Here is a 20,513-nt window from a genome sequence, read left to right as displayed (position 1 = left end):
GTTGGCCGTAGAATGGCGCTAGCTGCGCAGCATTTGTGCACCGCCGCCGTCAGTGTCAGCCAGTTTGCCGTGGCATACGGAGCTCCATCGCAGTCTTTAACACTGGTAGCATGCCGCGACAGCGTGGACGTGAACCGTATGTGCAGTTGACGGACTTTGAGCGAGGGTGTATAGTGGGCATGCGGGAGGCCGGGTTGACGTACCGCCGAATTGCTCAACACGTAGGGCGTGAGGTCTCCACAGTACATCGATGTTGTCGCCAGTGGTCGGCGGAAGGTGCACGTGGCCCGTCGACCTGGGACCGGACCGCAGCGATGCACGGATGCACGCCAAGACCGTAGGATCCTACGCAGTGCCGTAGGGGACCGCACCACCACTTCCCAGCAAATTAGGGACACTGTTGCTCCTGGGGTATCGGCGAGGACCATTCGCAACCGTCTCCATGGAGCTGGGCTGCGTTCCCGCACACCGTTAGGCCGTCTTCCGCTCACGCCCCAACATCGTGCAGCCCGCCTCCAGTGGTGTCGCGACAGGCGTGAATGGAGGGACGAATGGAGACGTGTCGTCTTCAGCGATGAGAGTCGCTTCTGCCTTGGTGCCAATGATGGTCGTATGCGTGTTTGGCACCGTGCAGGTGAGCGCCACCATCAGGACTGCATACGACCGAGGCACACAGGGCCAATACCCGGCATCATGGTGTGGGGAGCGATCTCCTATACTGGCCGTACACCTCTGGTGATCGTCGAGGGGACACTGAATAGTGCACGTCATCGAACCCATCGTTCTACCATTCCTAGACCGGCAAGGGAACTTGCTGTTCCAACAGGACAATGCACGTCCGCATGTATCCCGTGCCACCCAACGTGCTCTAGAAGGTGTAAGTCAACTACCCTGGCCAGCAAGATCTCCGGATCTGTCCCCCATTGAGCATGTTTGGGACTGGATGAAGCGTCGTCTCATGCGGTCTGCACGTCCAGCACGAACGCTGGTCCAACTGAGGCGCCAGGTGGAAATGGCATGGCAAGCAGTTCCACAGGACTACATCCAGCATCTCTACGATCGTCTCCATGGGAGAATAGCAGCCTGCATTGCTGCGAAAGGTGGATATACACTGTACTAGTGCCGACATTGTGCATGCTCTGTTGCCTGTGTCTATGTGCCTGTGGTTCTGTCAGTGTGATCATGTGATGTATCTGACCCCAGGAATGTGTCAATAAAGTTTCCCCTTCCTGGGACAATGAATTCACGGTATTCTTATTTCAATTTCCAGGAGTGTATTAGGAGGTATCCCATAGCTTTTGTCACCTCAGTGTATGACTGCCAGAAGGGAAAGGAGTGGCACAAAGAAAACAAGCCCCACTTCCCACTCACAGGTCAGCCAGCCATCTGTGCTTTCTATGAAAGCAGAGCCGACACATGATCATAGGGGTAGCCAATCCCTTCAAGTGTGATGAGGGCCATAATCTAACTCCGTGATGGAACAATGTTAGTGTCTTCACTCATTTCAAAAAGAGGAAAAATAATAAGCAACACACACCACACAATATTCAGTAATGGCTAACATGCAATTGCTTGCTTACATTCCCAATGTTGTAAATGATGTAATTCAAGTGCATCATCTACCGGTGTATGATGCAACCTCAGTTCAAAACATATTCCACCTAAAACTATCACAGTGTCCACGTTATACCAATTTTTGAACTTCAGCTAGCAGACAAACATGTTTTTTGTGTTCTACAATACTAAGTCTCATGGCTGAGTTCTAAATTGCATTGCATGGCATGTATATTATACAGACCTTTCAATCATCTACAATTGGTGTGACACCAGAGCATTGACTGCATTTGTATGACATCATATTGTCACACACATCATTAGGCTTTGCCCAATGAGGTGAAACACAGAAGTTGCTGTAAATTTGTTACATTTTTTATATTTACGAGGTGTGTTTAAGAAGTACAGTGATTTTATATTTTTATGAAAAAAAATTTATTTATTCATTAGTATTCATGTTGTCCCCTTCAAAGTAATCCCCCCTCTGATACAATACACTAGTGCCAACGCTTCTTCCAATCATCAAAGCAGTTGCTCCTAAGCACTTTTTGGTACAGCCTTGAGTACTTCCAGCGATGCAGTTTTTATTTCCTCCATTGTTTAAAATCTTTGTAGTTGCATAGGTCTCTTCAGTTCTGGGAACTGGAAAAAGTCACAGGGGCCCAAATCCGGCAAATATGGTGGTTGAGGCACGATTGTCGGATTGTTTTTGGCCAAAAAATCTCCCTCAAGCAATGATGAATGAGCACTTGCATTGTAGTGATGCAAAAGCCATGAATTGTTTTTCTACAATTCCGGATGTTTTTTTGCATATTGCTTCTAGCAAACGGAACACAATATCAAGGTTATACTCCTTATTGCTCGAACGACACTGAGACAAAAATTCATGATGCGTACACCATGGTAATTGGAGAGAGGAAAATAAATAAATAAATAAATAAAAGTGAGCAACACTGACATTTGATCGAACTTGGCAGGCTTTTTTTGGTCTTCGTGCTCTGGGATGCTCCCATTGGGACAACTGGGCTTTGGTTTTGATGTCATAAGTCATAACCGTAAACCCAATTCAAGAGCTCCTGAGCAATGGTCAAGTGATAGTTCTTCCGATCAAAATTGAGAAATTTTGGAACATACTTCACTGACACACATCTCATGCCCAAGACATTTGAAAAAATAGCATGGCAAGAGTCAACTGATATGCCAACAGTATCAGCAACTTCTCTTACAGTAATCTGGCAATTTTCCAAAACAATTTTCTTCACAGCTTTGACGTTATCATCTGTTGTTGATGTGCTGGGGCATCCAGAGCAAGGTTTGTCACTGGAATCTTCTCAGCCATCTTTGAAGAGCTTGTACCACTTGTAAACTTTTTTTCTTTTCTTTCTTACTTAGAGCGGATTCACCATATGCCACTGTCTACATTTCAAGTGTTTTAGAGCACTTTATTCCATTATCCTTTGCTTCACTTTTTTTATAATAATCGAAAATCGGTGAGCACACTGAAACCCATCTAACCTTTCTATCTGTCAAAAACAAACAAAGTATGTGTACACTTGAAACTGTGAACATACGTTCGGGACAAGCATTGGGAAGGGTGGGAGAGGATCGACAATGGAATGTACGTTGCCCGCACAATTCGGAGTCACCTTACTTTTTGAACAGCCCTTGTATGTGGTGAAAATGAGGATATTTTAAACAATCTCTGATAAAGTAGTTCATCTATATTCAGTTCACTATGAAGCAGCATTTAGTAGGTAATTTTGAGTTTTCACATTTTGAGGCAGAATTCACATTTATTGCAAATGAGAATTTTTCCTGAATATTTATGTGCCAATTTACTGCTCTATATCACTAAATTTTTATTTATTCGGCTATCTGTATACCACAAAGGACTTATCACCTTAGCATTTAACATTTGAGAAATGTTTACTCTTTTCTTCCAGCATATCTATCTTAAGTTGTCAGATTCAATGGTGACATTTTCTGTACCACTGTCTAAGACAAAATGCTGAAATAACAGCACAAACTACTTTGCATGTGCTGGAACAACCCTTGGCTTTGTTGTGTAATACTTGTATAATTATATATAGACAGATCACTATGATGGACACAATTGTGAATCGACTAACTTTCTCTGTTTTGATAAATTTATGATCATCTTCATTTAAAACGTTAATAAAGCAGTCACCTGCAATTTTACAGTCATTACTAACTTTCTAATAAATTTCAATATTTTAATTTGTCTTCAATGAAATAAAGTTTTAGCATACCTTGTACGCTTTCTCCACATTTCCATCCATGCAGTGCTGCAGCATTTCTTTAATAAGTAATGGATGTGGTTCATCACATACCTAAAAAACAATAATTTGTCAGAACATTAAGATCTCTAAATTCTGCTGTCACCTCTAAATTAGTAGCAGTTAATATTTTTAGCATAGTTGTCTTGTGCAGCATAAATGGCTGAAAATGCAATATAATGATTTGAAAATATCTCACCATAAACAAATTACCAAACAGAATACAGAGTAATCCTATAACCAAGTCTGCTATAGTGTTGATATTACAGTGGAAACTCTAGGTAGGAATATCAACAATGTAGGAAAAGACAGATTGCTCCTTACAATAACAAAGACATGTTCCAGAGAGGCACAATAGAAAGATACTCACATATAGCTTTCAGCCATAGTCTTCGTCCGTCTCACACACACACACACACACACACACACACACACACACACACACACACACACACACGTCAATTCCAGCATCTTGGGCCGAACAAAACTATTGGTAAGTACTTAGAGCATGTCATACCATATAATTATTTAACAGTAATACTAAAAAGCAACATGAAATGAGAAGAACACATCATTATTAGGAAGAAGTACATGGAAGAATTGTCCAAAGGGTTGTAAATGATATTGTATACACAACACTAGTGACATCATTCTTAGAGTATTGCTCCAGTATTTGAAGTCCTTATCAACTAGGGACAAAAACAAAGAGAGAATTCACAGATGCCCGTATTAAAGTGTAGCAGTGATAATCAGGAAGTAAAATGAGAATCTTTGAATAAAAGGTGGTAACATTTTCATTAAATTTCACACATCAAAAAAGTTTTGCATAACCTCGGTTCCGAGAGTTCCGGGGCCCGTACAGAAAATTGGGAGAGAGATCAACAAACATTTCCACCCTTTTTATTGCTCTTGAAAACCACGCATTGCATGTTGTACCACCACAGAGCGAGACCTTCAGAGCTGGTGATAAAGATTGCTGTACACACTAGTACTTCTTGCACTGAAGCATCCCTGTATTCATCATGGCGTGCTATTCACAAGTTCATCACGGCACTGTTGGTAGTGATTGTCCCACTTGTCAACGGAGATTCGGCGTGGATCCTTCAGAATGGTTGGTGGATCACGTCATACATAAACAGCCCTTTTCAATCCATCCCAGGGATGTTTGATAGGATTCATGACTGGAGAACATGCTGGCCACTCTAGTCAAGTGATGTTATCCTGCAGGAAGTCATTCATAAGATGTGCACGATGGGGGCGTGAATTGGCATCCATGAAGACGAATGCCTAACCAATATGGTTGCACTATCGGTCGGAGGATGGCATTCATGCATTGTACAGCCGTTACAGCGCCTTCCATGACCACCAGCGGTGTACGTCCGCCCCACATAATTCTACCCCAAAACAGCAGGGAACCTCCACCTTGCTGCATTCAGACAGTGTGTTTAGGGCATTCAGCCTGACCGGGTTACCTACAAACACGTCTCCAACGATTGTCTGGTTGAAGGTAGGTGCGACACTAATCGATGAAGACAACATAATGCCAATCCGGAGTGGTCCATTTGTCATGATGTTGGGCCCCGCGCTACTTGGTGTTGTGGTTGCAAAGCTGGACCTCACCATGGATGTTGAGAGTTAAGTTGTGCATCATGCAGCCTATTGCACACTAGTCCAGTCAAATAGTAGATATACCTTGCAAAAGGTGTGATAGAAGAGTTTATTTTTTCAACTCTTTCATATGGTTGGGAAGATTAGAAAACCGAGTTTTGCCAACAAAATTTCGCTTAGGAAAACTTTTTGCAATCAAAAAACTTCGAAAATTTCGGATTTTTTCTATTTTTTCAAAATATCTCAGTTTCATTTGCTCCTATCACTTTAACGTCTATTTTCTTTTTTAAAGAGCACAAAATTCTCTGCAAATTTGATTCTTGCCATTTTTTTCTACTCCCAATATCTAAGGCAGTACAGCGCCTCAAGAAATATCAATTTTTCAAATTTTGAGCATAGTGGCAAGATACCTTATTTTTTAACACTATTTTTTCAGTTTCTGTAGTATAAATACATTATACAGCATGTTATAAGTTGGAATTTACCACCTCACTTTCAGGTATTCAATTTCTCTGTATGCAACATGAGGATTGCTGGGGACCCAACTATTGTGATTCTTACATCAGTACCTGATGTTCACTACACACACACACACACACAAAATAAATGGTCTCAGGAAACTGAACTATTATTAGCTGCAATAGGCAACCTAATTTGGTAGGTAATTATTCTTGTGTATAAAAGCCGCACAGCTGACATTAAAAATAAGTAGCTTTATTACAATTAAAATGCATTGTCAGTTACTAAAAATGTTGACAGTTCTGGGTGTGTAATACTTGTAACATTGCACTTTAAGCGCACTTGAGACAGATATGAGCATCATTTGCAACCTTTTGATGGGCCAGGTTCCTCATTGTCACCAGAAATACTTTGAGTTGCTGATTCTGGGTCTGTACATAGAGTTGATCCTAGATTGACCTCTTCTTTAAACAGCGAGTCAGCCTCAACAAGTTCGTTGGTTTTGTCAGCGGTTTCCTCCATAAAATCTTCTTCACTGTCTTCATATAAAAATTTTGGCACTTTTCACAGTTGATCCCAATACATTTCTTGCAAATTGAAGAACATTTCAAACCCACTTTTCTGCAGGAGTACGCTCCGCCACAGTTCAGCTTGCATGAGAATGAAACAATGTGAAGAAGTGCTTCAGGTACTGGATCTTGGCTCTTTATAACAGATATTTCTCAGGAGGTTCCCAGTTTGCCATCCAACTTTGGACTTCCGCAACGAATGATGATGTGTAGCATCTTGTGTAGATGGCAACCGTGCAAGATTCAATTTGCTTTTTGTAGCAGACTTGGCGAACAGCTGGTACCGCAAATAGTCTAGTGTGTGGAAACTGACACCTCCACTGTACAATGCGATAGTAACCTGTTCTCCTGCAGTTATTATTTCTTCACAGGTAGCATGTGGTTTATTGAACACGCAAAGCGCTGAGGATAGGTGTTTATTTTTCGCAACAATATTGCAGCACTTAATTTTTCCTTGACCAAAAAAAGCAGATGTTGTATCACATCCACTAAAGGCGTGAGTGAACAGAGTATACTCACTGCCAAACTTGTAAGATGCAGTCGAAAATCACTTGTCTTCTGCATTTCCTCTTCCTGGCTTTAAGAAAAATAAATTTTCAATGCCTTGCCCCAAACCGGTCATGAGCACAAGCAGGTCAACATCTTCTCCTACAATGACAACACTTCCAAAATCTTTGGTTCTTGAAATGGCAGATGTTACGATTATAACGTCAGCATCTTCTTGTGCCTGGTGCACTTCAATGCTACACTCCAAGAAGTGTGATTAAATGCATCTTGTTTCGTTCGTTGTACAAGAACTTGTCCTGAGGAACTTGGTTCACCATCTGTGATTCAACCACAACGTCAACCGAAGAATGTTGTTTGGACATATGAATCCTCTCAGCGCTCTTTGTGCTTCATTTGTCTCCCTCACATGGATACCCATCAAATATAATAGCAAATTGAGATCCAAAATGATGTTGCAGGTAAGAAACATAGCTTTGGGCTATTAACTTGAAGCAAACATTTCGAGTCGAAGTCACTTTGTGGATAAGGTACCCTCCATCAATGACAAAAAATTTACTCGGTCCACCAGACTTCACATCTTCCACTGGAACGAAGGCATTTTAGAATGAAGATTTCTTTCCTTTTCGCATGCCTTTTTCTGAGAATAGGGACACTGGGTAAGGAGCAAGTTCATATTTCAGAAAGGCTTTTAACTCTTCTTCACTTTGTTTCATTAAATAAATCCTTTGGAAAAGAGTTAAATGATGAACAGAAGTAATTTTAGTGCTCCAGCTTTTACAGAATTGAATGCAGGAAGGAGAGTCACAACTTTATCTTTTCTACGGAACTTTACAACGTGGAAATTGTCACCAACTATCCTTTGCTCGAAATTTGAAAAATTGGTATTTTTTGACGCGCTGTAGTGCCTTAGATACTGGGAGCTGAAAAAAATGGTAAGAATCAAATTTGTAGAGAATTTTGTGTTCTTTAAAAAAGAAAATAGACGTCAAAGCGATAGGGGCAAATGAAACTGATATTATGAAAAAACTGAAAAAAGTCCAAAATTTTCGAATTTTTTTTGACTGCAGAAAGTTTTTCCAAGAGAAATTTTGTTGGTGAAACTTGGTTTTCTAACTCTCCCAACAATATGAACGAGTTAAAAAAATAAAATCTTCTACCCCTCCTTTTGCAAGGTACAGGCTTTTTTTTCTGACAGTTTCACTGGACTACACAGTTTGAGTCTTAACAAGACGTCCTGTAGCTGCACGAAAAGCATTATTTAACATGGTGGCATTGCTGTCAGGGTTGCTCCAAGCCATAAACCGTAGGTAGTGGTCATCCACAGCAGTAGTAGCCCTTGGGGGGCCAGAGCGAGGCATGTCATCAACAGTTCCTGTCTCTCTGTATCTGCTCCATGTCCAAACAACATCACATTGGTTCACTCCGAGACGGCTGAACACTTCCCTTGCTGAGAGCCCTTTCTGGCACAAAATAACAACGCAGACGAGCTCGAACTGCGGTACTGACAATCTAGGCACGGTTGAACTACAACACGAGCTGCGTACATCCTTCCGGGTGGAATGGGTGGAACTGACCGGCTGTCGGACCCCCTCCGTCTAATAGGCACTGCTCATGCATGGTTGTTTACATCTTTGGGCAGGTGTAGTGACATCTTTGAGCAGTCAAAGTGACTGTATCTGTGATACAATATCCACAGTCAACGTGTATCTTCAGGAGTTCTGGGAACTGGGGTGATGCAAAACTTTTTTTGATCTGTGTATGTCGAGCATAATTAGAGAACTGGAATGCAAGGAAAACTGTGCAACCATTCTACCATCAACACAGTTCGAGGAGATTTATATAAAAGTAAGTTACACATTATTATGGCAGGTCAAGTTACTTTTATTGAATGTTGCACTAAACTTCGAAGTGACACAGATACAGTACAATATCTTTTGAAAAATCTCTATAAACAATGGTTGGAACATTCTACTAGGCAACCAATTACTTGACAAGAGAAATCGCCTCTCGGTTGCAGAGCCATCGAAGAATAGCTGTGTGAATGTCATCATTGGCACCCCCCTCACCCTCCCGAAGAAATTCTTTCAGGTTGGCGGAAAGATGGAAAGATGGAAATCCCACACTGAAAGATGTTCCTTCCTCATTAGCATCACTGTCTGTACAGCCTTGGTCAAACTGCTGGCACCATTTCACTATGGCTGGATGTGACATTCGGGATTTCATTATGAATCTAGGTGCATTTAGATGCATTGCCCACAAGAATCTTACTGTCCTACACACTTCAACTATGGAGTACATTTCCAGTTGCCACACCATTTCACTCCCACACCCGTACAACAGCAGAACCATGCCTGCAGGAAATCCAAAACAACATGTGCTCTCTTCTGACAATAAGCCACTCCTGTAGTGTAATTGTCTTAGCATGGGATGACATGTAATTTACTTTCTCAAGCCCCTACATATATCACATTAGGATCATGATAATAAGATAAGAGAGATTATGGTGTGCAGGGACATATAGAGAATAATTATCTTCTTACTCTGTACGTAAATGGAATAGGATACAAAACTGCTAGAATCAGTATGAAGTATTCTCTGTCATGCACTGTACAGTGGCGTGCGTGCGTGTGTGTGTGTGTGTGTGTGTGTGTGTGTGTGTGTGTGTGTGTGTGTGTGTGTGCATTTAAATACTTATTTTGTAGGAAAAGACATTTATGAATCTGTAGTGAGAGTACAATAAAATACCTAACTTGAAAACATTTTCACTGCTGACATGTCCAAATCCATTAAATGTTGACTGCAAATTGTTAAATGCTTGACGCATGTCTCCCTGTGCTGTGAACACAATTGCCTCCAGTCCATCATTTGTGTAGGAGACCTAGAAAAAACACACACACAAAAAGTACTATTCACATGTACAATTACTTAGCAACAATCTCATGTAAATTGTGGAAGATATTTCTTACCCCTTCCTTCTGGCAAACCTCAATAACTTTGGCAAGAATCTGAGCATCATTAAGTTTGCCAAATCGCAACACAGCACACCGAGACTGTATTGGTTCTATGATTTTTTCACTGTTGTTACATGCTAACGCAAATCGTGTTGTTTTACTGTACAACTCCATTGTACGCCTCAGAGCCTGCTGAGCACCTTCTGTCATACTGTAACAGAAAGTTACTACTTTTTAATGTAGAGTCGCCATGAACATCAGTCCTTCATTTTTTATGAATAATGTGCATATTATAAAATGATTCCACATTCTATGAAAGACTTTCTTTTTTTGTTTTGATTATATATGAGCATTTTACCTTCCTGGTCTCTTTGCATTCCAAATACACCATAGTGCTAGCTTTCTATCCAGAGGAATGGGTGGTACTGTGAGGGACTATTCACTGTAGTAAACACTTATTTTAAAATCTAACAGGGAATGAAAACATTATACTCTAGATAAGTGACTCTTTTTAATGTTAAACAATGTTACTGTCTGCAGCAAATCACATGTGGTGATGAAGTTTTGGGAGAAGCTATAAAACTTACTAGTTTGTAGGGACTAATTCAAACACAGTATAGCAGTCAGGCATGTGTCTGGAATGTAAGATATTGATGGTTTACATATTTAAGAAAGCAGACAAAAATTTACAGAGCAGGTAAGACCCCAAGAGGAAGGAGACGCCCCCCCCCCCCCTCCCCAGTCACTGAAAGAACACAAATGTGGCAACAAACACTACAGACAAGAGGAATACAGATGAAGACCAGGAAGCAAGAAACAGAAGAAAAGAAGAGGGCCGGAGACTGGTTGACTGACCACGAGAACAAAAAAAGGGAAAGAGTCAACCATCCGACTACACACTTAAGTCTGCAACCAATGATGAGAGACTCGAGGACAAGAGACACAGAAAGGGAGAGGTGCAGGACCTCCCTAAATGGAACCATAAAAAGGACTACCACAGATAAAATTTAAAACATCGTCAGCCATGGAGGCATCGTCGCATAAAACCAAAGGCAAAGTGCCCGGGAGATTAAAAGACTGCTGGAGGGTACGCAGTCGGGGACACTCCAACAAAATGTGGGCGACCGTCAGCCGGGACCCACACCGACACAGGGGGGGGGGGAATCCTACTGACGCAAAAGATAGCCATGCGTCAGGTATGTACGGAAGATGCGGAGCCGACACAGGACGACAGAGCCCCTGCGAGAAGTCTGTAGGGAGGACCGCCACACATCGGTCATCTCCTTAACAGCCCGCAGTTTATTCGGCGATGTCAGGCTACGCCACTCATCATGCCACATCCCAAGCACCTTACGGCATAACACTAGCTGCAGATCACGAGCCGGGAGGCCGATCTCCAAAGCGGGGGCGTCGATCGCCCCTTTGGCCACCCTGTCGACACGTTCGTTCTCCGGGATGCCAACGTGACCTGGCGTCCAAACAAAGACCACCGAATGACCAGAGAGGGTAATGGAGAAAACAGACTCCTGAATAAAGGATACCATAAGAGAAGTAGTACAGCGCGGTCGATAGTCTGGAGGCTGCTCAGGGAGTCACTGCAGATGACGATGGACGTACCTGAGCAGGAAGCATATGCTCAAGAGCGTGAAATATGGCCACCAGCTCTGCAGTAAAAATACTGCAGCCAGCCGGCAAGGAGCGCTGTTCAACATGGGCAGCGTGAGCAAAAGCGTAGGCAGTATGACCATCAACCAGGGAACCATCAGTGTAGACAGGCTCACAGCCTGAAAATGACGCGAGGAGCACAAGAAAACGGCGACGGAGGGCCACAGGCGGAACCGAGTCCTTGGGTCCCGTGCCAAGTCCAGACGGACGGCCAGGGCATACACCAGCGAGGTGTTGGTGCACGGACCCAGAAGGGAGGCAGAAGAGGGAATGACCCCAGTTCCGACAGCAGGGACTGGACGCGGACAGCAATGGAAAGTCCAGACCTAGGTCGCCGTTCGGGCAGAGGGAGGACCATGGCAGGGAAAAGCAAGCAACGATTGGGATGGCCCGGCGAGCAATGCACGTGGACAGCATAGTCAGCGAGCAGTCGGTTGCGGCGAATCCGCAGCGGGGGAACCCCCGGCCTCCACCAGTAGACTATCCACGGGGCTCGTACGGAAAGCGCCAGTTGCAAGCCGAACCCCACAGTGGTGTATGGAGTCCAACAACGTCAACACTGAGGGTGATGCAGACCCATAGGCCAGGCTCCCTAATCGAGCCTGGACTGCACAAGGGCTCTGTACAATCGCAACAGCGTGCAGCGATCTGCACCCCAAGACACGTGGCTCAAGCAGCGGAGGGCGTTGAGGTGCCACCAGCACTTTTGCTTCAGCTGAGTAATATGGGGAACCCATGTGAGCCGGGCATCAAAGATGAGTCCTAAGAAGCGGCTAGTGTCCACCACTTCGAGTAGGTGGCCGTCAAGGTAAAGTTCAGCTGAAAACCATGAGTCAGAGCCCACGATGCTGCCTTGCGAAAGGCTACTTGTAGCCTGCGTTCGGCGACTCCCGTAGTCGTTGAGCTTAATGAGATGCAGAAGTCGTCGGCATACAAAGGAGACACCGACGACCCCACGGCTGCAGCCAGACCATTGATGGCCACTAGAAATAAGGAGATGCTCAACACCGAGCCCTGTGGGACCCCATTTTCCTGTATATAAGATGAACTAGAGGCAGCACCGACTTGCACCTGGAAAGAGCGGCGCAATAAAAAGTTTTGAGAAAAAGCTGGGAGCTGACCACGAAGACCCCACTCGTGCAACGTAGCAAGGATATGATGCCTCCATGTGGTGTCATATGCCTTCCGCAGATCAGAAAATACAGCAACAAGATGTTGACGGCGGGCAAAGGCCATACGGAAAGCAGATTCCAGCCGCACCAAATTGTCCGCAGCAGACCGGCCCCGACAGAAGCCACCCTGGGATGGAGTGAGGAGACCGCGCGATTCAAGGACCCAACACAAACGCCGCCCCATCATACGTTCGAACAATTTGCACAAAATGTTGGTGAGGTTAATAGGACGATAGCTGTCCTCCGCCAGAGGGTCTGCACCGGGCTTCAAGATGGGGACAATAACACCCTCTCGCCATTGCGACGGGAACACGCCCTCGCTCCAAATGCGGCACGACCGCGGTCATCGGAGACAGTCCCACCCCATAGAGGGTTGTGGGCATTGAAATCGCCCAGAAGCAGCAATGGTGGCGGGAGTTGAGCCAGCAGCGCAGCCAAGACATGTCGAGGGAGCTCCCCATCCGGAGGAATGTAAACAGAGCAAACAGTAAATAGCCGTCGAGAAGTCTACCCTGACAGCGACGATCTCTAAAGGCATCAGAAGGGGTACGGGCGAGCTACAGACAGAGTGGTGAACAAAGATGCAAACTCCACCTGACGCTCGTTGACAGGCAGCGCGGTTCTTATAGTACCCCCAAAACTGCGAAGGGCAGGGGTCCCCATTGCTGGAAAACAAGTTTCCTGAAGAGCAATGCATGGAACAGGGGAAACACTCCAAAGCATCCAGAGCTCAGGCAGGTGGCGGAAATAACCGCTGCAATTCCACTGGAGAATGGAAGCAGGAAGGGACTGGGAGGGCGTGAAGGCGACTAAGAGGCAGACGGCAGCTCAGAGCCAACGGCCGCCACCGGGGGAGAGTCAGCTGCGTCCATAGGAAAGGCCCCCGAGAGTTCCGTGAGGGCGAGATCCGCGGCAGAGGCGAGGATCTCCACCTCATCCCCAAAGCCAGAACTATGTACAGCAGGCGGTACTGAAACCGCCGGAATGTCCTCCTCCTTGGACACGTTTCGTTCCTCCTCCTCGCGCCTGTCCTTTGGGTTAGAGGGCTGGGAGAGCTCCTCTGAAGGAGCGTCGGAGGCTGACGACGACACAGAAGCCCTACGACCAGCAGGTGGCGGAACCTTCAGCCACTGGCTGACATCCAGCTGGGTAGGAGAAGAAACGGAGGAAGAGAGAGCCACGAGGGACCCCTTCCGCGAGAGAGGAACCGGCAGAGGCAACGCCGGCGGAGAAGGAGGAGGAGGGATCGAGCCCCCCGGCTTTTTGAGCAGATGTCACTCCCGAAGTATGCGTGGGGGGAGTGACAGAAGAGGATTTGTTCCCAACTGCTAAGGGGGGCAACAGAGGAAGGCTTGCCCCCAGACACTAGGGGGGCAGACAGAGATGCATGGCCCCGAGGACCCACTGAAGGCGGCACAGATGAGGCGACAACTGCCGCCCAGATAACATGGCTGCAGCATAACATGTTCGAAGGGGGACAGGATACAACCTTTCAAATTTCAGTTTTGCCTCGCGATACGTAAGCCGGTCCAGGGTCTTAAATTCCATTATCTTCTGCTCCTTATAAAGAACGGGGCAATCCGGCGAGCATGGAGAGTGGTGTTCCCTACAGGTGACACATACAGGTGGAGGCGCACATGGAGAATCAGGATGAGAGGGGCGTCTGCAATCTCGACATGTGACGCTGGATGGGCAACGGGAGGACATATGCCCAAACTTCCAGAACTTGAAGCACCGCATTGGGGGAGGGACGTATGGCTTGACGTCACAACAGCAAACCATTACTTTGACCTTCTCTTGCAATACAGCACCCTCGAAGACCAAGATAAAGACACCGGTGGCCACACTGTTAGTCTTGGGTCCTCTATGTACACAACAGACAAAATGCACACCACGTCGTTCCAAGTCAGTTCTCAGCTCGTCATCGGATAGTAACAATAGGTCACGATGGTAAATAATCCACTGGACCATATTTAAGCTACTGCGGGGAGTGACGGTAACAGCGACGTCACCCAGCTTATCACACAAGAACAACGCCCGTGACTGGGCTGGGGAGGACGTCTTGAGGAGGATGGATCCATTCCTCATTTTAGACAACCCCACCACTTCCCCAAACTTATCCTCCAAGTGTTCCACAAAAAACAGAGGCTTCGTCGTAAGAAAGGAGTCACCATCAGTCCTGCTGCAGACAAGATATTGTCGTACATAAGGCTCCCGCTTGGCACTAGAACCACGTCCCTCCCATGGCGCAGCCAACGAGGGGAACGACTGAGGGTCATATTGCGCAGCATCAAATTCAATTTTGCCTCGCTTAGAGACGCTGGTGGCTGTGCGACCACCAGCTTGGTGTGATTTATTGCGCTTCATTGTGCCACATATGCCCAGATACCACCTACTCCGAACGAGGGCTCTCCCCAAGGGTGCCACCCAGCCAAAGCAACAGGTACCTAGCCGATATCCCGTTGCCCGGAGTCCCCATGCCCCAGACAAGATGGGCACATACTCCTTGGCATGCAAGGGGAGGAAACAGCTCTGGCATCTGTAGTGCGATCCCTGCGTGGTCAGGGGGCTACCACCAAGAGGGTACATGACGACCCCACCACAACGGACTGGCTACCGTGCTGGATTTTAGGTGCTGAAAGGATCCACAGTTGTGCACAAGACGAGAAGGAGGCAACCCAGAAGACGTTGGGTGTAAATCCCGTCACACGACAAGAGGTAGCATGCAAGATGGTGGTGCATGATGGACCAACAGAAAAACACCACGTAAGGCGTCCTTCCCCCAATGGCACACACTAACAATGGAAATTTGGAATAATGGAGGTCAAACCCAAGAGGGGACCATCACATAAGGCCGAAATGTCTGAGACTCCTTTTAGTCGCCTTTTACGACAGGCAGGAATACCGTGGGCCTATCCTAACCCCCCGAACCCACATGGGAGGGGGGTGTCAGTTACTGATATATATTTGCATTCCAGAAAGCTATCAGACACTGGGTAAGAAAAACTATTTGCACTGACTGACACAGATTAAAGTTTGTGCCATGCTGACGGAGACAAGACCAGATTTACTGGTTTGCATTATGAAACAAGATTCATTAACTTATAATTATAGTTACAACTGGGGAGGGACCTCCAACTTTTTGCCCATACGGAGCACAACAAAATTTTACTTGCAGTTTAAGAAAAAAAGTGGATGCAAATACTTTAAAAAATTACAATTTACATAATTCAGACAGGCTGGTTTGGTGATGTGTTGGTGTGTCTAGGTCCAGATGGCACAGGTTGTGATGTAGTGATTTGCAAGTTGTGTATGTTGTGCTCAACATGTTCTGTCACTGGGTGGATCAGCTTTGTTCTTGGTCACAGTTTCGCAGTGCGCATTCATTGGATGAGCTGCTGGTTTGCGATGGTGCCCATGTAAAACACTATACAGAAGTTACAGCAGAGTTAGTGTATGTGATATGACTAATTCCACAGGTTGTCCTACATTCACGTGTCAGAACTGGAAAAGTGCTGGGTGAGTCCATCAGCAGGTCTTTTACCCGAATTTTCCTTCTGGAATATACCAATGTGGCCATATCTACACTCAACTTCTCAAAAATATTTCCTAACCTACACCATGCGATCAAAAGTATCCGGACATCTGGCTGAAAATGACATACAAGTTCGTGGCGCCCTTCATCGGTTATGCTGGAATTCAATATGGTGTTGGACCACCCTTGGCCTTGGTGATAGCTTCCACTCTCACAGGCATACGTTCAATCAGGTGTTGGAAGGTTTCTTGGGGAATGATAGCCCATTCTTCATGGAGTGATGCACTGAGGAGAGGTATCGATGTCTATCATGAGGCCTGGCACGAAGTCGGCATTCCAAAACATTGCAAAGGTGTTCTACAGGATTCAGGTCAGGTCTTTATGCAGGCCAGTCCATTACAGGGATGTTATTGTCGTATAACCATTCTGCCACAGACTGTGCATTATGAACAGGTACTCGACTGTGTTGAAAGACGCAATCGCCATTCCCGAATTACTCTTCAACAGTGGGAAGCAAGAAGGTGCTTAAAACATCAATGTAGGCCTGTGCTGTGATAGTGCCACACAAAACAACAAAGGGTGCAACCCTCCTCCATGAAGGAAAAAAAACACACAAACGACCACACTATAACACCACCGCCTCCAAATTTTGCTGTTGGCACTACACACGCTGGCAGATGACGTTCATCGGGCATTCGCCATACCCACACCCTGCCATTGTATCACCACATCATGTACCGCGATTCGTCACTCCACACATTTTTCCACTGTTCAATCATGTTTACACTCCTTATACCAAGTGCGGCATCGTTTGGCATTTACCGGTAGGATTTGTGGCTTATGAGCAGCTGCTCCACCACAAAATCCAAGTTCTCACACCTTCTGCCTGTCATAGTACTTGCAGTGGATCCTGATGCAGTTTGGAATTCCTGTGTGATGGTCTGGATACGTGTATGCCTATTACACATTACTACCCTCTTCAACAGACGAGGTCGGCATGTACGCTTTTATACTGTGTGTGTCCCTTCACGTTTCCACTTCACTTTCTCACCAGAAACAGTGGTCCTAGAGATGTTTAGGAGTGTGGAAATCTCACTGACAGACATATGAAACAAGTGACATCCAATCACCTGATCATGTTTGAAGTCCATGAGTTCTACAGTGTATCCTATTCTGCTCTCTCACAATGTCTAATGACTACTGAGGTCACTGACATGGAGTACCTGGCAGTAGGTGGCAGCACAATGCACGTAACATGAAAAACTTATGTTTTTGGCGATGTCCAGATACTTTTGATCACATAATGTAAGTTGGGACTCAAACCTGAAAACTTGCCTTGTGCAAGCTGTCTCTCGTGCCATTACATCTCACCCAATAAGGGGACTGTCAGAGAAAGTAAAGGATCCAAGACCCAGTCCAGCACAAAGTTTTAATCTGGCATAAAGTTTAAAAAACATGACGTATTCCGCTGTAGAGTGGAAGATTCACCATGGAAAATAAAAACATCAAGACAGTGATCCACAGGTCTTTGGTTGTTTGCAACCCTTTTAATATATTCGTATGTTCTCTCTGCCCAGCAACAACAAACACTATTTTGGTATCATAATCATCAATTTTATGTGACAGAAAGATGCCACAACAAATTCAACAGTCCATCATATATCAAGACTACAGGTGACTACATCAGAATTCTGTAGTCCAGAAGCAAATACATTGTTCATAACCTTCTCCTCCTCTTGCCCCATTGGATCCTAAATCTCATTCACTACAATACTGTCACACTGTAACAACCCTCCAGTCAAAATATGAAAGCAGGGATGCCAATGAAGTACAATACTTACAACTGAAAGCACATTTACAACAAACACCGTAGCACAGCCAGAACAGAACTCCTGGACGGAGAGTGCTGTTATTTACAAACATCAAAGTCCAGAATGCTGCTATTTTCACATGCATCAAATTTTCCACATACACAAACATAAGACACTTCAAGAATATTTCAGAAATGATAAATATTCAATAACAAATAACTGCTGGTGATCAGGATTGAGTTGGTGACCCAAAACACATCAGCCAGCAATGCCAAACACTACCCTACATTGCATGCACCACAGTTCACAGCATTGCTCTGTCTCTTGGAGAGAAAGTGACGTGCTGCTTGTAAGTTCTCATTGGAGCTGGCTACAGCACCCTGGATCTAGATCTTCTCAATGGTCCTCTGCTGGCAGCACTGGCATGTCCACGCATTCTGATAATGTTGTTACATCCTCTTCACTATGATGATACCTGAAGGTAGTCTGTCCCATCGAAGCTTCCAGACCATTGAGAGGGTCTTCAGTTTTCTTGAACCTCCCACTGTTCATTTGGTCTCTGAACTGCAGTAGAGCTTCATACAGAGGACACGGACAATGCTTCAATGCTTTTGTCTTCCTGATGGCAGATCATAATCCTCAACTTTGTAAGTGATGTCCAACAAGCAACAAAGGATACAATCAGCCAAAAGTAATGCTTTAGTTATTTTTGGAATACTCATACTTTCTGCACAAGTTTAAAGAATCTGTACTAAATCTCCCTAGCTGTATATCACTTGCCAGTGCTTGGAGTTATAATGCTACTGGCCTTGCTCCTGAGTGTCCAGGCTCAATATGCAAACCAGCTGCCTTGCTTCTTCAGTCCTGGTGATGAAGTGTTTCACACAGTCAACCTGAGTACAGTCTGGTTGAAATAAGGAACAGTGTAACCATTATTGTTTTGGTCATGTGACTGTGGGGCAAAAAGATTAGTGTGAAGCCTGTAGAGTCTTTCTTCACTGTGTTGTATGCAAATGTCACGAAGGGCAATGTTGTAGCCCAACCTCTCTGTTTGACATCAATGTACATCAACAGCATATCTGCAAGTGTCACATCAGAAAGTTCTGTGAGGCAATTCATCTGTGTATGGTAAGCAGTTATCATCCTGTGGGTAACGACGCAACAGGAAATTATCCCAAAACCAGTCTCTACTGGGAAACTTTTCCACTATCACAGATCATGTTTTGCACTGTGCTTCAAAATGACATCTTTTACATGGAGCAGCTTTTGGAGTTTGACCAACTGGCAAAGTTTTGGTGACAGCAAAGCTGGTAGGATAGTCAGCACAGACTAGTATCCATCAATTTTTGTTTGTTGACTTCGGGAACCTCCCTAGGAGACTGATCCCAATTCAGTGGAAAGGTGCAGCTGCAGGTGGGATTAATACCAGATGCTCCAGAGGAAGCTGCAGCACGTGCTTCCGCAGTTGCCTTTCTTTATAGCGGCTCCCAAAGTGTCTTCGTAAATCAGTAGAGACCTTGTCAGTGATACCTACATCTGATTTAGTCTAGTCTTCACGAATCCCGTGAGACCAGTTGTTGTCACGTGGTGTAAATACTTCAGGATTGCTGGCTGCTGATAAGCTGGATGACTAGCAACCATTTTCGCCCCATCGATTCACACTACTTCTATAACGTACCATTTATTAGAGGTTTCTATGGTTTTAAGCAATCACTCTGATCGGCAGCAATATCATTCAATGCACCAATGACTGATGTTTTGTCCAAACTGCTCTGTTTCACCAAAGGATTCTTTTAAAGACAGTCAGCACCCACTTTGTATACCACTGTGGCATCGTACTCTTGAAGCCTCAGTATCCATCCAGCCAGTAGACCTGGTGGATCCTTCAGGCTAGTCAGCCAGCATAGAGAATGGTGATCCATCACAACAGTAAATGGTTCGTCAGATAAATATAGTTGGAACTTGTTGATGGACCAAAGAACCATAAGGCTCTCTCTCTCAGTTGAAGAGTAGTTCATCTCAGACTTTCAGAGAACTCTGGAAGCATAAGCTATTACCTCTTCAGCACATTCCTGAGTTTGTACAAGAACTGCCCCTATCTCAAACTGTTAGTGTTGGTGTGAAGTTCTGCCTCACCATTCTTGCCATAAAATGCGATAACTGGAGCAGATGTTAGCACCTCCTTAAGGGAAAGGAAGGCTCTCTTGCACCTCATTCCGTGAAAAGCTGCCACCTCCCTGCAGTACTTCTTGAAAGGGATGTACCTTAGCACAGAAGTCATTTAAGAATGATCAGTAGTACAAGCATTTTCCTAGAAAACTTCATCACAAATGTGACAAGGAGTCAGAAAATATGTGACTGCTCCTATTTGCTCTGGGTTGAGAT

The 20,513-nt window shown here is 45.0% G+C and overlaps 1 protein-coding gene across 1 annotated transcript in view; it reads right to left on the bottom strand.

Annotated features, from left to right (window-relative positions):
* The window catches only part of LOC126279028 (replication factor C subunit 2), a 42,991-nt gene that overhangs the window by 8,901 nt on the left and 13,577 nt on the right, over positions 1-20,513 (bottom strand). Inside the window, exons 4-6 of the mRNA XM_049979423.1 lie at positions 9,961-10,156; positions 9,746-9,872; positions 3,825-3,907 (exon numbers count right to left, since the gene is read on the bottom strand). Coding sequence (XP_049835380.1) covers positions 3,825-3,907; positions 9,746-9,872; positions 9,961-10,156 — 406 coding nt within the window. The remainder of the gene's footprint in view (positions 1-3,824; positions 3,908-9,745; positions 9,873-9,960; positions 10,157-20,513) is intronic.

The sequence above is a fragment of the Schistocerca gregaria genome, chromosome 1, assembly GCF_023897955.1.
Source record: "Schistocerca gregaria isolate iqSchGreg1 chromosome 1, iqSchGreg1.2, whole genome shotgun sequence".
In the NCBI taxonomy this organism is placed as follows: Eukaryota; Metazoa; Arthropoda; class Insecta; order Orthoptera; family Acrididae; genus Schistocerca; species Schistocerca gregaria.
The sequence above is the reverse complement of the archived record's forward strand: the minus strand, read 5'-3'. Positions and strand labels throughout refer to the sequence as shown.